At 38.3% G+C, this 16,206-nt stretch overlaps 1 protein-coding gene across 1 annotated transcript in view; it reads right to left on the bottom strand.

Moving 5' to 3' along the window:
• Positions 1-16,206, bottom strand: part of ABCB5 (ATP binding cassette subfamily B member 5) — a 150,284-nt gene that overhangs the window by 10,158 nt on the left and 123,920 nt on the right. The window contains 3 exon segments of the mRNA XM_037837794.1: positions 5,367-5,573; positions 7,396-7,593; positions 9,704-9,860. Of these exon segments, the coding sequence (XP_037693722.1) occupies positions 5,367-5,573; positions 7,396-7,593; positions 9,704-9,860 (562 nt within the window).

Here is a 16,206-nt window from a genome sequence, read left to right as displayed (position 1 = left end):
TTATGCTCCACCATTTTTCCATCAAAACTGTGGCCTTACAGAAGGAGGGGATGCTGAGCACCACTTATTTGCTCTAGAAAATTAGTTCTATCCAAAGAATTGCAACAAATGACAAGGTTCACTTCCATTTTTCTTCATAACATACCTATATCTGAGCTGGAACACGTTTCTAAGTATCACTGAGTACACTGAGACCACACATGCCAACTGCAGTGGATGGTTTGGATGCCCCTTCTGAAACAAGGAGCAACAATGCCTGTGTTTCGATCTCTGAGACCCTAGAATCACCATGGCCATGAATTTTTCACCTTTGAGGAAAGTTGTTGAACCTCCTTATCTGTAAAATGGGTGGTTGTATCATTCTTGCTGGATTGTGGTAGAGATTTATCTCAGTGCCTGGTCCCCAGAGGATTTTCTCCCTTCCCTTTCTCAAACTTACTCAAGGTAAGAGGGCAGCCCTCCTTGACCCAGAGTACTCACCTGGGGCATTTACTTAATATGCGACTTTTGTTAGAATTCTCTGACTTTAATGTTTTGAATGATTATTTTTTGGCAACAGATTTCCTTATGGCTCTGAAAATTTGGGGAGGGAGGCAGTGACATGAAGATGAACTGAAGATAAATTTAAAAGCATTGAGATACAAGCTATTATTTCTTTTAGGAAATAACATATTGGTCCTCAAAGTTTACTTTAAAAGGTTCGCGCTCCCAGAGTAATTTGGGCAGAGAATAAAAAGTATTTGCAAAGTCCCTGTGCCCATTTGGATGTATTATATCCCCCAAAATGCCACGTTCTTTGATATAATCTTGTGGGGACAGACATATTAGTGTTGATTAGGTTGGAATCCTTTGAGTGTTTCCATGGAGATGTGACTCAATCAACTGTGGGTGAGACCTTTGATTGGATAATTTCTGTGGAGGTGTTACTCCACTCATTCAGGGTGGGTCTTAATTGAATCACTGGAGTCCTATAAAATTGTTCACAGACAGAAGGAAGTGCTGCAGCCAAGAGAGCCACTTTGAAGAACACACAGGAGCTGAGAGTGGAGCTGGAACATAACCTGGGATCAGCAGACGCCAGCCACGTGCTTTTCCAGCTAACAGAGGTTTTCTGGACACCATTGGCCTTCTTTTGGTGAAGGTATACTTGTGTTGATGCCTTAATTTGGACATTTTCATGGCCTTCAGACTGTAACTTTGTAACCAAATAAAGCCCCTTTAAAAAAGCCAATCCATTTCTGGTATTTTGCATAATGGCAGCATTAGCAAACCAGAACAGTCCCTTTGAAGCACTGGGAAAAAATTGGAAATATTACACTTTCCCACCTGGGGAATTCCTGATATTCCTGCAAACATTGGGAACGACCATTGTAGTAGGCCAATTCCTCCATCTCGCGGCTTGCCCTTATGAAGCTTGTTACTGCAAAGGAGAGGCTAAACCTACTCATAATTTTGCCTAAGAGTCACCCCCAGAGGACCTCTTTCATTGCTTGGATGTGGCTTCTCTCTCTAAGCTAGGTAAACTCCTTGGCCTGCCCACTTAGTGGGACATGACTCCCAGGGTGTAAATCTCCCTGGCAACATGGGACATAACCCCTGGGGATGAGCCTGGACCCAGCATTGAGGGATTGAGAAAATCTTCTTGACCAAAAGGGGGAAGAGAAATGAAACAAAGTTTTAGTGGCTGAGAGATTTCAAATGGAGTCGAGAGGTCATTCTGGAGGTTATTCTTATGCAGTATGTAGATATCCCTTTTAAGTTTTTAGTCTATTAGAATAACTAGAAGGAAATATCTGAAACTGTTGAACTGCAATCCCGTATCCTTGATTCTTGAAGACGATCATATAACTATATAGCTTATACGGGATGATTGTGTGATTGAAAAAACCTTGTGGCCCACACTCTCTTTATCTGGTGTATGGACAGACAAGTAGAAAAAAGGGGGACAAAAGTAAATGAATAATTGGGGCGGGGGAAGGAGTATGAGGTGTTTTGGGTGTTCTTTTTTTACTTTTATTTTTATTTTTATTTCTTGGAGTAATAAAAATGTTCAAAAAATTGTGGTGATGAATCTGTAACTATGATCAACTGATTGTACACTTTGGGTGATTTTATGGTATGTGAATATATCTCAGTAAAATTGCATAAAAATGTACAAAAAAAAGGTTGGTGCTCTGAATCTCTGCAATGTGTAATTCTGTGTAAATCTGTGGAAGAGTGCAATGAAACGGATGACAGATAAACAATTTAAGAATAAAATTTATTTAAGAATAAAAGACAAATGGTACAAATTCAAAATGGACAGCATTTTGCCATATGTAAGTTAAACAGAAAAACAATTAGGGATATGTGGACAACAATCTGACCATGAATTAATAAAGTAGTGAGTGTTTTTGGTTAAAAAGGGAATTAACATTGAAAGACATCCACCTCTTTCCTCTTAGGGAAAATAGACCTCCTGGGGAGATACCATTTGCATTAGAATAGTCTCTCTGCCTCTGCTATCTCCACCCTTGTTTGGGTCAGAGTGCTGGGAACTGAAAATGGCTGATGATTTCTCCACTGAGCTGAAAAGGGGACAGAAAACCCCTTTTCAGGGCCAGTCATGGCCACCCTCAGTTTCACCTGTCATCCAGAGACAGCACCCGGTCTTCTGGGCTTCCTCTCCCTCCCAGAGAGGTACTCTGGCTCTCCAAGGTCAGTTGTCACCAAAAGCCTCTGTCTGCTTGTTTGGGATTTGTAGCTTGTATTGAGCAGTCAACATTTGTTAATTAAAACCTCAGTTGGAGCTGGGCTGAAGTATATTCGCTTGTTCAGAGAGTGCTGCTCTCTATCCCAGTGAGGCTTTGCAGTTTGAGCTGCCATGGGGGAGGGGCTTTTGGCTCGGGTCCACAGTTTTTACTTACAGATTTTATGCTGTGATCTCGGGCATTCCTCCTAATCCAGGTTGGTGTATGACGTGTGTACAGTCACGTTCGTCCCCCAGCAGTTATTCCAGATTATTTCCTAGTTGTTCCTGGTTGCTTACTAGTTGTTCCAGGGGGACTAACTAGCTTTCACTCCTCTCTATGCTACCATCTTCCCCTCCCTGGCTCCTTCATTTTTGAAAGAGAGTCTCACTGGCAAGCAGTTGTTTTATTTTTCAGCACTATAAGAATTTCAAACCACTGCCTTCTTGTCTCCTTCAGCACTCAATCTAATTGGGACTCCCTTGCACATAACCTGTTGCTATTCTCTTGCAGCTTCATACCTCTCTCCTTGTCCTTTGCATTTAATATTGTAATCAATATATGGGATGTATTTTTCTTCACGTTTATCTTGTTAGGTTCTCTGAGCTTCTTGGATGTGCATATTCACATACTTTGCTAAGTTTGGGAAGTTCTCTGTCATTATTTCTTTGGCTATTCATTCTACCCCTGTCTTTCTTCTCCTTTTGGGATTCCCATAATATATACATTGGTGTGCTTGATGGTGTCCCATAGCTGTGCTAGGTTATTTTTGCTTTTAATATTTCTTTTTTCTTTCTGTTCCGCAGACTGATTCATTTCAAGTGTCTTGTCTTCAAGTTCACTGATTCTTTCTTCTGTCTGCTCCTATCCACTGTTGAAACCCTCCTGGGCATTTTTATTTCAGTTATTGTGGTCTTCAATTCCAGTAGCTCTGTTTGATTCCTTTTTAAACTTTCTGTCTCTTTACTTATACTCTCATATTGCTCATTCATTGTTTTCCTAATATTCTTTAGCTCTTTGTACTTTCCTTCATCTCCTTCAGCATTTTTAAGATCAGCTTTTTAAAGGCTTTTTTCATTATGCTCACATTCTTATCTCCTTTGTTGGTGCTTTTTGTATTTTTATCCTCTTCCTTTGGACAGACCATCATTTCCTGTTTCTTTGTTTGCCTTGTATACTTTTGTTGCACACTGCACATTTTAATATTTTAAAATGTTAACTGTGGGATTTATTCCCTGAGATGTCTGTTTCCTGGTTTTGTAACCAGCTGGTGATACAGAGATTTCTTGAGTATCAGCCCTCCTATTAGGATGGTCTGCCCAAGGCAAATGCAGTGTGCAGGGCTTTCTCTGTCTTTCTGGGCCTCAGTCCTGTCCTCGGGTTTTGCTTGTTAGGTATTTTGGAGTTCTCCTGTTTACAGGATTTTGGTTGTCCCCTCTCTCTCCCAGAAGACAGGGGTTTGAAGCCAGCAGCTCTTTGTCCCAAACTGTCTGCCTCTATAGTTTTTCATACTCCTTTCATTGTCTCAAGTTGCTTTTGTCTGGAGGGCAAGATCTGGAAGGCATGTCACCCCAGAGAGGAATTTACCAAGTCTGTCTTTCCCAGCCAAAACAGGACCAGGGGCCTATGAAGGGGATGCAGTCCAGCTCCAAAGTGCCCTGATGAGGGAATCAAGAAGGGTGTCAAAAGCTTCTCTGATGGCTCCTCAAAGCTGAGCTTTCCTGGCCTGCCCAGTAAATGCCGTCCTTCAGCGAATTGTCCCCCACAGCCCTGAGGAAGTGCTGTCTTTTTAAATCTCCACTTCCTCTTCCCCTGTCCAGGGAGGATTGAAACAATGGCTGCCACTGCCTTTGTCTGGGGCAAAGTTGAACAATGGCTGCCCTCAGAGCTGGGCCCTCAGCAATCTGAATTTGCTAATCAAAAGCCATGATCAGGGATTGGCCATGTACGTCCCTGTTCTTGGGGAAGTGGACTTTAATGTCCCTTTCTGTCATTAGCAAGCTAGCCAAGGACTGGATCCAAAGGTGGTCTGCCATGAGAGTGTCGGATGGGTGCCAGTAGCTGCTGCACAGAAAGAGCAGTTTACTGGTTGTTTATCAGCCTCTTCCTCCTGCTTTTCCCTGGATGCTGTATAGTGTTCTCTGGCCTCTAGAGTTTCAAAATAGTTGCTTCAGACAGTCCCTGCCTGTTTAATAGTAGTTTTGCTGAAAGGACTGAGTCCTGGAGCTCCCTACTCCACCATCTTCCCTGGACTACGTTTTGTTTTTAAGGATCCCCCCTGGTGCTATGAGAAGGAAGAATTAAAAGGGGGCAAGAAGAGGCAGGAAGACAAAGTAAGAGGCTGCTGCAGTGGTCCAGAGGGGGATGATGGTGGTGTGGACAAGAACAGAGTGTAGAAGGAGAGAAGGTGAAGAATCAAAATATGAATGTTAATCCAGTGAAGAGTAACACATTTTAGTCTTGGTGTTGGAAAAAATATAGTCACACAAATATGTCAAACTCTGCTTTTAAAGTTAGATGCCGGCAATAAATAAAATTGTATATTCCAAGAAGTACATAAAAACCATGACTTAGATTCTCTAGCTACTTAGGCTTACCTGGCAAGTTTGTAGGTTAATATCACAGACATTTTCTTACCTCAGGAAGAGTTTCAATAAAAGAATGGATATTTGCTGCACTTGCTACTTCTTTTATCTCCTCTAAAGGCACAACACGGCTATTATCACCATAGGCGATGTTCTCAGCAATGCTACAGTTGAAGAGCACAGGCTCCTGAGAAACTATTGCTATTTGGGAACGGAGCCACTGTACATTCAATTCCTTTGCATCCACACCATCAAAGATCTGCCCAAAGCAGAATGGAGAATGGTATGTTATGATCTGACAACTATATCATGTTACAGTTCACTGTAATAACTTCATATTCAAACATACACAAATCATAACAAGAAGGTTAGGAATTCATGCTATTTCAAAGTGTAATGTTACTCAAGAAAGGCTCATAAATCATACCCTGTATAGAAGAAGACAGCTTTAACTGACTAAATTGCTGACTCCTAAACTTCCCTGACATTTCTAGGAATGACCACATATTCCAGAGACCTGCCTGGGGTCTGGTGTAAAGCCTGGTGGTCTGTACTGAAGTCAGATGGAAGATGACCAACAACCCAACTGCCTCCTGAACTCTTAGCAGGATTCCTACTTTATTAAAGCCCAATTAGAGAGTAAGGTATAGATTGGCGCAGTATGTAGAGGTATGTGATTTTGCACATAGTCTTCTTTATTCACATGGACATATAACAACAACATAACTCACATGTGATGAGCATACCTACTATATGATGGGACTCTTCAGGCATGGGGAAAGAGTAGTAAACAAGATAAAGCTACTCTTGCCCCCCTGCAGCTTAATTCTAGTGGATAGAGGCAGGCAATATATACAATAACAAATAACTCAATAGACTCAGACAAAGAAAATGCCATGAAGACAGGGCCACGGGCTAGAGCATGACTGAGGCAGTGGGAGAGTGGGGGGAAAGGGTGCATTATTTTCTATAAGGTTGTCTAAGAAGCCTTACCTAAAGGAAGTGATATTTAGCCTGAGGCACAAATGAGGAGGAGGAGCCAGCAAAGAAGTTAAAGCAAGGACATTCTAAGTTGGGGGCAGACAAGAACAAAGGCCCATAGGTGTGTTTAAAGATCACAAAGAAGCCAGTGAGACTGACAGGAAATGACAGCAGAGGAGAGTGGAGGGGGAGGCAGGGACAGCTGATGAAGGACCTTTCTTGACTGATTGTATGGACACTGGTTTATTCTAACTGAAGTGAGAAACCACTGGAGGGTTTAAAGGGAAGGGTATGCTATGCTATGCTATCTGCAAATGGTTAGATCAGCCTTACTTAGCTCAAGGGAGACATTCTGGACCATTTCATTTTGCAAATATTCATGGAGAATCTGTGATGTGGAAGGGATAGTAAATTGTATAACGGAGTCTAATATGATAGTCCTTGATCATGAGAGGCTTATAGTCTTTTGTGGGGAAGGACAGGTAGGGCAGGTAGGGGTGTATGTGTATGCATGTGTGTGTGCATGTGTGATGTGGTGGTGGTTGAGGAGTGGATAACGGAAAACCAGAATATAGGGTAGAGTAGATAAGCACCAGTTAAGAAAAATAGTCCTTGGGTTCAAAGGAGAAATTGGTTGCATCTCTTGAGATTAGGAAGCAGAATTTAGTGGAACTGATTCAAATGTGCTAAAGTTTTGACAGTTGAGGGTTGGGAGGGTGGCCAGTGGGAAAAGCAGGAGGCCTAAACTAAAGAGGTGGAAGAGACTGTTATTTCTGTCTCAAACCAGAACAGAATAGAGAAAGAGTGAAGTGGACAATAGACCTGTCCTCCAATGAATTCCATGGTTTATCAGATTATGCTGCCATAATGGTTGAAGAACCTTCGGGCCTTTGTACTTGGGCTCAAAGTCCCTAACATCCTTTCAGTTATGGATTGCTAGTTCTCTCAGTTAAGGGCTGGGATAGAGAATTTTTTTGTTTGTTTGTCTGACTTCTGCACTGTTTGCCACACCCAAACCAGTGAAGATAATTAGGCCTAAATGAATGTTTAAGAATAGTACCACTAACCCCAAGATTACATGTATTTAAATTCAGTCTTACCACTTGCCCTTTCACAAGGTCATAAAATCTCTGCAGAAGTTGAACGGAAGTGCTTTTCCCACAGCCACTGCTCCCAACAAATGCTACTGTCTTCCCTTTCTCAATACTGAGGGATAAGCCACCAAGGACAAGAACATCTGGGCGACAAGGATAGAAGAAAGAGACTTCTCGAAATTCTAAACTTCCTTCACACATTTCCTGTAAAAGGAAGTTGACAGCTTTTGGAGGAGTGACTTAGGAAAGTTGTAACACATTGTATAGCACATTGGCTGACAACTTTCTGAAAACTGTGCATGCTGTTCACAACCATTTTAATTTTAAACATCATATTTATCTCTACAGAGCTGAACACTGCACATTGGTTGGTTTCTGTCCTATTTGTTTATATTTTTATATATCTGTTTTTTCTTATTTTCACATCTGCATTTTAAAGTTCTTAAAAAGCGCTGGGTTCCGTTAGTTTCACCCATGAGCCGCTTCAGTATCCAGATTAGCTGCAGATTTGACCAGCTGCTCTGAAAGAAATACATCTTGTTTTAATTGGTTTGTTCTTTACAGGCCTTTATTGCTTAATTCAGAACAGAAGGAGTCATCATAAACTATACGTATAAGTGGTATTTTTGTAAATTAGACATGTTTTATGGTTAATATACATAATGTTTTGAATTCTGATTTATTTTCATTTTCAATTGATCATTATTTGGCAATGGCATTTGCCTAAAATTTTAGTTTTCTCCCTATGTTTCAGTCTCTTTAGTGGTTGATGATTTGTAAACCAATACTTACACAGAGAGATGTTTAAAAAAGAATTTCCAGATCTATTACTAAATTATGATTAACTCCCTCTTTTGTATTTGTTTCATAAGATTAAAGGTGCTTTTTGAATTTGCAATTGGTTGCATTTGAAAATGGATCTTGTGTGTGTGTGTGTGTGTGTGTGTGTGTGTGTGTCTGGTGGTAGGGGTGCCTTCTGACAAGACATAGAGAGATGTTCCAGGAAACTTCTAGACTTTAATATACTTTAAAAGTTATTCTTAGTTTTTTGAACATTTTATTATGGGAAATTTCAAACATGTATGAAGGTAAAGAGATGTAATGGACTGCCATATACCTATCATCCACCTTCAATAATTATCAGTATTTTCCAACCTTGTTTTACCAGATTTTAATTTTTAAAAGCACAGGGAGTAATAATATTTAGAAACACTTGCATATTAAATAAAATAAAGATTAAATAAGTTAATTTTATAGTCTGTTAGAAATATTCTTGTATTCTATGATGTGTACATAGTTCTATAAGGACATATATCAGTAAGACCTTTAATTCCTCTATTATCATGTTAAAAAGAAATGTGTAGCAATACTATTTTTTACTAAGTCCTTAGATTTCAAAGCAGTAAATTGCTTCTTAGATCTTTTATATCCCACTAGACAAGTATAAAATCTTATTTTGACTATGGAATATCTTTCAGGATTCTATTTTGGATTTCAAAAATTTAAAATTTCTGTTACTATGAGCATTCCCTTGAACAATTATGTAGCTCTATTGATAATGTATTGTTTTAACATTTCAGATACATAATTCTACTGTTAAAGTTCTAGAGGGAAGTAACTTTAAATGAAGACTTCGTGTTAATATACCTAAAATGGTTACTCTTATTTTTACATTTAAAACATTAGGAAGGTCTTAAAATTGAACATTCATTTAAGGTATAAGACTATTATTAAGAGGCTTGTCTTGAAATTATACAACAATCTCCCTAATATTTCCTTTTTAATATTTTTAATATTCAGTCTTTTAGGGTTCATGGCTAAATTTATATGTGTATGTGTGCATATGTGATAAATTTAATAAATATATTCTCCTTATTTATTTCTTTTCTGATTGTGGATATATTCCCCATGAAAAATGGTGCCTGATGCAGCAGCACACTGTTTACATTGCACATATTGTCAGTGAATAAGACAATAAATCATAATGCAAATCTTCATCCAAGACTAAAACTTTTGCTGCCAAATAAAATTTAATACAGATATAAAACCTTTCTTTAATAACATTTTCATGGTATCAGGAAAATAAACTAAAATTATATATAGTAGAGATGAAAATTTGATTAAGACTCCCTTCTGTTATTTTATTTTTGCTGCTATAATAATTATTTCATATAAGCATTTAATTCTTCATATTACTATTGCACTATCATTTGCAACATTATCAAATAATGCCTTTATTTAAAATCTCCATTTAGAAAGCATGATATGTACAATTTGTCATAAGCAGACATTTTAAAATCACCATTGTGCTTACTGGAGTTTTCCCTTCTTGACTGTAGCTATCTACAGTTGGTTTCTTCTCCAACAAATTAAAAAGATTTGCAGCCCCAGACTTGGCTTTGGAATATTCAGGTGCCAAAACAAGGGTTTCTCCAATGACCATAGCTCCATACGCAAATGCAGTAAAAATTCTATCAAAAGATCAGATATTTAAATATTAGGTCCATTTTAAAACAGTAGTTCTCTAAAAGTAAAGGAAAAGGTGGGCACAGGAATATAATCCTTTGGTCCAGACAACAACACTACTGCTAAAGGCCCAACATTGGTATCTCTTTTGAAAATTTTCTACCACACTGTAATCATTTCTTTCCCTATAAACCAAAATAACTCTTGGGGCTTGGGTAATCTTAAAAATTTCTCTTCCAAGTCAGAGACATAGATCAAAGGCCCCAACTAGTGAATATAAAACTTTTAGCCACCTTGATATAAGGCTTTGCTTACTTGGAGATTTCACAAAGAATTCAACTGACAATAGGAAGAAAATCTCCAATAGTGAAATCTGAATTTACACAGCAGATATGATGTAGGTTTTCTTTTCCTTTCCTCTTTTTTCTTTTCTTTTCTTTTTTTTGCATATAATGTAGATAGAACAGATAACTAGAACTAGATTATTTGTTTATCAGCATGATGTGCTACACAATTTAAAGAGAACAAAGTGGGAGGGCTATACTCTCTAAAGGTCCCCAAACAAAATCTGACTAGAACACCCCTTAGTTAAGACTGGAAGAACTTTGCTCTTTTAGGTTGGCTCTAGATTATGATCGCAGTTTCGAAACATGCTAATTATAAAAGAGTGTATGCAAATGATGTTCGGAAGCATACAGAACTGTCACAGAAACGCAGCATATTTCATGGTCATGGTTAAATATTTCTCTCTCATTTTTTGTTGTGTTTTAGGCATGAAAATACTTTCCTGGAAAGAAAAACATTACCTCCGAGAAGAGAAAAAGATATGATTCCATGAAATGCCCTGGACAAGTTTCACAGGCAATGTTTAAACATTAGGCAGTAAAAGGACATCACACAACCCAGTTGCTTGTTTGCCTTGCTGAATCATAGCAAGGTAAATACGTCTGGGCTCCTTGGTAATTTCTCCTGTGATGGGACCTATCAAAGGTTGAATGTTGATGCAATCTCTTCAGTGACCTAGACTTTAGATCCTGAATCCTGTTGGCTTCACAAAGGTCAAACACAGTAAAAAACAGAAAATCAACCATTTTACTGGGATGTCTGAAGCTAAAATTATTGTAGCAACTAGTCTGTAATGTTAAGATATTTTTAGTACTAACACTTAAAGAAATGATCTAAAGCTCAAAATGCTACTTAAAATATACTTAATATCCAGCTATAAACATCAACAGGGGTTATGAGTTTAGGTAACACAATTCGAGGCTATTTTTGTTTTTGTCTTTTAATACAAGGGAAAATCAGACTGGATCAGACTGAGGCTTGTAAGGGCTCTCACAAGCCTCTATCTGATCCAAGTAAAAGTCATCAGGTGAGGCAGGACAACAATTAGATTACGAGTCAGGAGACCTGGGTTCTAGTCCCATGGGGATAGAAGCTTCATCTGAAAAAAACAGCTTTCTCTGATGGTTTGAGATGTGTCAAAATATCTATCTGTTCTGAGGCTTCCACTATTAAAGTCACTTTAAGCATTAGTCATAAACATCCAGAGGTTAATGTCTTTGTCAGGTCCTCTTAAAATGAAAATATCATAAAGGGAGAAGGACTTTCCATATAGAACTTGTGTCTGTGAGTGGTAAATGGCCCAAAGAATGGACAACAGAGCAGGAAGAGAAGTTTCAGTTGAGACAGGGGAGTACCGGTTAAAAGCCCCGAGGTTGACTTTGTTGGGTGTGGGTTGAGGGGAGGGTAAATGGGATGGGAGCTTACGGGAGTTACACTGAGGAACCCAGTGGGGAAGCACGAGGTTTTGGTGATGGGCTATCTAGGGGTTGAGTCAGGGACACTAGTCTCTCCTTTATATTTTTTCCCAGGATGGGCTCTGTATAAAGATAGGCTAAGGCCCACACAGAAGATGGCTCTACTACAGAATTTCTCCTAAGCCAGACTGACCCAATTTGCCAGAGTGAGCTAAACTGCAATTCATTTCTGTTCAACTTATTGTACAACCAGTGTTGTGACTCTATGACAATTAAAACATATCCTTCAAATCTGTTTAAAGTCTTGGAGGCATCTGAACAGAGAGGTGACTCCAGAGAAATGTTCAGGCCAACCTCCCATGCCACTGTTGGTCTTGGGACATTTCACACATTTGAGATAAGTAAAGGGAAACAATTTGCTGAAAGTCAAATGTTTTAATGTAACTAACAATACATTTATCAGTTATTATGTTTACTATACTATTAATCTATAATAAGTGCTTACATATCCTCTTCACACCTATAAATTAGATTAAGGAGCATTAAGAAACATTCCAGAGTTCAGAAATGATTTTCATGTTGAACAAACTTTTCAATCACAAATATATCAAGCAGATATTAAATAAACCTGAAATTTAATTTTAATAACCCTTATAACCTTAAATTGTCCAGGGAAAAAGAAATCTTGTAGTTTATCCTTATATAGCACTGAATTTATAACAATACTTGTTGGTTGGCTGTGGGTGACAGGAGAATATTGAACAGGAAGAAGTCAGAAGGAACAGCCTAGTGTCTTCAGGTGCTAAGCCTCCCCTTCCACAGGTTCTCCAGGAGTTAATAGGGCCATTGTCACTGCATCCTCACCACCATGACCCTTATCAGCCTGTCTGAACAATGGGGGAAAATCCCCTCACCCATAATTACTGCTGAAATAGAATTGGAGTTCTAAAAAGATCCTTTGGATCGGAACATCACACAAAAGCATTGACATGAATAATCCTAGTTTTAATTACAATTAATTAAACAGGAATACCCTGCACAGTTACTAGTTGCTATCTATTAATATCCCTTGAGCCCTGCTCCCATATTCAGTTTGTAGACCTGTGGTAACTGTCTCTAAAGGGAAGTATAATGGGGGGTTCAGAGTCAGGGATCTGAAGCCAAACCACTGGGATCACATCTAATCTCCACTATCTACTAGATTTGTGACCTTGGGCATATTACTTAACTTCTTTGTGCTTCTGTTTCCTTATTGCCAACAGGAGATAAGAATGTCTACATCTTATAGGTTGTGAGAATTAAATGAGTAAATAATGTACAGTGCTTAGTACAATGCATAGAATATAATAAGTGCTCAACAAATGTAAATTATTATTCCTCTCATAGAATTGAAGGTTAATGGAACCCCTTTTGTTAGAGAAATAAAACTCACTTCTATAGATACAGATTAATACACAGGATCAAATCACACATTTCAAAGTCCCCACTCAGAAAGTTTCTTTTCCTGGAGTGAAAGGCAGAGTATCTATCTTTCTTCACTGATGTGGCCACTAAAATTATTCCCATATTCATACTCTTTTCCTGTCTTACCCATCTTCAACCAAGAGATCCTTTCTTCCTACCCTAAATCCTATCCTCATCAGATGGGAGAAAATAAATGATTTATATTTATTTGGTCCTTTGAATTTTATAGGATGTTTTCATATACATGATACCATTTGATCATTTCCTAGGAGATAAATAGGGCAAGAACTTTTAATCATTTCTTAACATGAGGAGACCCCAGCTCAGAGAAATTAAGCAGTTTATCCAGGGTCACACAGCTATGAAGCTGCAGGACTGGAACTTGAATATCCTTTGCTCACTGTGTTTTCCCCTGTGTGGTGCTCCTTCCAGTATAAAGCTGGCAGAAACTGACTTTCCCTACATGTTGGGGTATGTTACCACTTGCTTTCCCATTTTAGAATCTTCAGAGTCCTAGATATCAGTTCTCCCTTGATTTATCTCTTTTAGATCCCCTCAGTGGCTGACCCCTCTATCTAGTCTCCTTATCTTGCCTTCCTTTCTTTTGATGGTCTCTGGAGAGGAGCCAAGCAGGAGTTGGGTGGCTGCTATAGTGAGAGTGCAGAAAGGAGACTTTCCTGCTCTCCTTATTGGGGCTAACAACTCAGGTTGCTTTCCTAGTTCTGATGGTGACACTCACCATTTCTCCATGGCTGCCCAACCCCCTAGAGTATATGTGGTTGTGAAGGCCCAGCTGGCTTCCTTCCATCTCTTATTATTTTAAGGTATTGGTCAACTACATTCATTGAAAATTTACCCATGTTGCTCTTTGGGCCAATAACCACATTTAATACTGAAAGTTCAATACAATTTTCCATGAAGTACATTCAGATTTTAGGAGGACTAGGACCAAAACACATATATTGCCTAGCTTTGCAGTTTTCAAAGCTGTGGCTTTATTATTACTGTACTGAAGACTGTCATGTCTTAATTCCTTCTTACACACTTGCTCTAGTTAGCTTCCTGCTTATAGGTATAGCAAAGAAGTAAGAAACTCACAGAGATAGAAAAAGGCTCTGAAGTAGGGTATGGATAGTCACAGAAAACTCAGCTGGACTCTACTACATTAGGTAAGTCAGCCAGAAAATAACCTAACAATACTAATGCAAAATCAGAATGGGAGGAAATCAAGTTATTTTGTTTATCTAGAAGTCTATTTATCTATACTGAAGTTACAGATTGAAATATTGCAAGGGTTAACAGAGGCAGAGAGGGCATGTTTACTACATATATGTGTATGTGTGTATGAAATCTGAAACAAGAGATTTTCTAAATGATCATATTCACTAGCTGCAAGGCAGCCAAATGAAAATATTATTACCTTATTTTAAATGCTCATTTCAGAGAAATGTCTACAATTGGGATGAAAGAAGACAACTTCTAACATAAGAAATGTATGCTATGTGTCTGGGGTTTTTTTTTAAGAGGAAAATTAATTATGAGCACATCAAGTGATTCTGATGTTACAACTCCCTTTTTGCACTCCCTTTTCTAAGGCACACTGTCATTTCTGAATGACAGCCCACCCATCCCCATAGCTACAAATCATGAAAATATATTCACATTTTATAAGTGAATAATACATCTTTATTTTTAAAGAAATAGACTGAAATATGATTTCCCCAATTTTTAAATATTTCTAGGAAAATTTGTGATAGGAGCCAAAATTAAAATTAAGGCTTCCTATGGAGAGAAACCTAGGATTCATTCTTCATGCTCCTATTTCTTAAAATGTGATCTCCAGACTCTAGACCTCAGAATAACCTGGGCTGTTTGGTGACATGCATATTCTTGGTCCCATACCAGATCTACAGATCAGATTTTGGGGGTGAGCTCTGGGTATCTGCATTTTTAAAACAGCTTCTTGGGTGGTGAGTTGGGAAACCATTGATTTAGAACACTGCACAAAGGGTTTTTTTTTTTTTTTTTTTTGTCCTCAGGAAGGTTCTTGTAAGAGGGAGTAAACCTTTTCCATCAGTTGTAAACTTTTTCCTTCAGTTAAGTGATTAGATAGAAAACTGTTATCCTAGACTCTGAAAGGCACAGAGTCCTCCAGGCTGAGTAAAATTTAGTGTGTTGAAAGGAGACACCTTCATGGTGACACATTAATGGTAACCGTGGGTTATACAGGGTCTCTAACAAGGCTGGAGACTTTGATGTTGAAGACAAATTCATCTATTCATAATTTTGCACAGCCCAAGGCCCTGTGCATATTTTTTAAAGAATCCCTTCTTTGTCCATACCCTAAAAGTATGGATAGCCTTACTCTGTTTGTGGTCTAATTGTATGAAAGTCAAATAGAAAATAATGCCTGTGGCCCTAGTCCAGAGAGCTCTCTCTTCCCCACCAAAATTTCCTTCCTTCAGGACACTGCAAAATATCAGTGAGATGCTGTTCATGACCCACTGCTCTTATGTTGATGTGTCCTGAGTATATTCTGACAGTCAAAATGCATATATCTCTGGATGATGACCCTTTTTAATGAATTTAATGAGAAGAAATTCAGGAAGTGTGACAGGCCAGTAGGGAGACTAATTTTTGCATTAGGGCCTTTTGGTTCTCCTACATTTTAGGGACATAAAATAACACTAAGCAAGTTACCTGTTTCATTTATGTTAAGCATCAGCTCAGCTATGGATATTCAAATGTTTGGAAAACTAAGCAAGAATTATTTTTTTAAAAAATTATTTCTAAACAGAAATGTTCTATGAAGTCTTGTTCATAGAATTAATATGATAATAAACATCAATTAAGCAAAGTCTCTGACATCTGGAATCATGAATGTGAATCTGTACTCTACCGTGATTATGTGACTTGGACAAATTAGGTAACCTCTTTGAGTCTTAATTTTTCCCATCTGTAAAATGGGAATCATAATATTTCACAGAATAAATGAGAGGATTAAGCAGGTAATTTATGACAAATGCTTAAAAGCTAATATGGACTCAATCAAGGTTTGCTTTTATAGTGATTATTATAAGTAACAGAATGATTGGAAATCCTGGGAGGTCCTTTTCAGGAAACATTC

This window comes from Choloepus didactylus, chromosome 5 (genome assembly GCF_015220235.1).
Source record: "Choloepus didactylus isolate mChoDid1 chromosome 5, mChoDid1.pri, whole genome shotgun sequence".
NCBI classification, from domain to species: Eukaryota; Metazoa; Chordata; class Mammalia; order Pilosa; family Megalonychidae; genus Choloepus; species Choloepus didactylus.
Note: the sequence above shows the minus strand (reverse complement) of the source record. Positions and strands in the feature narration are given on the sequence as shown.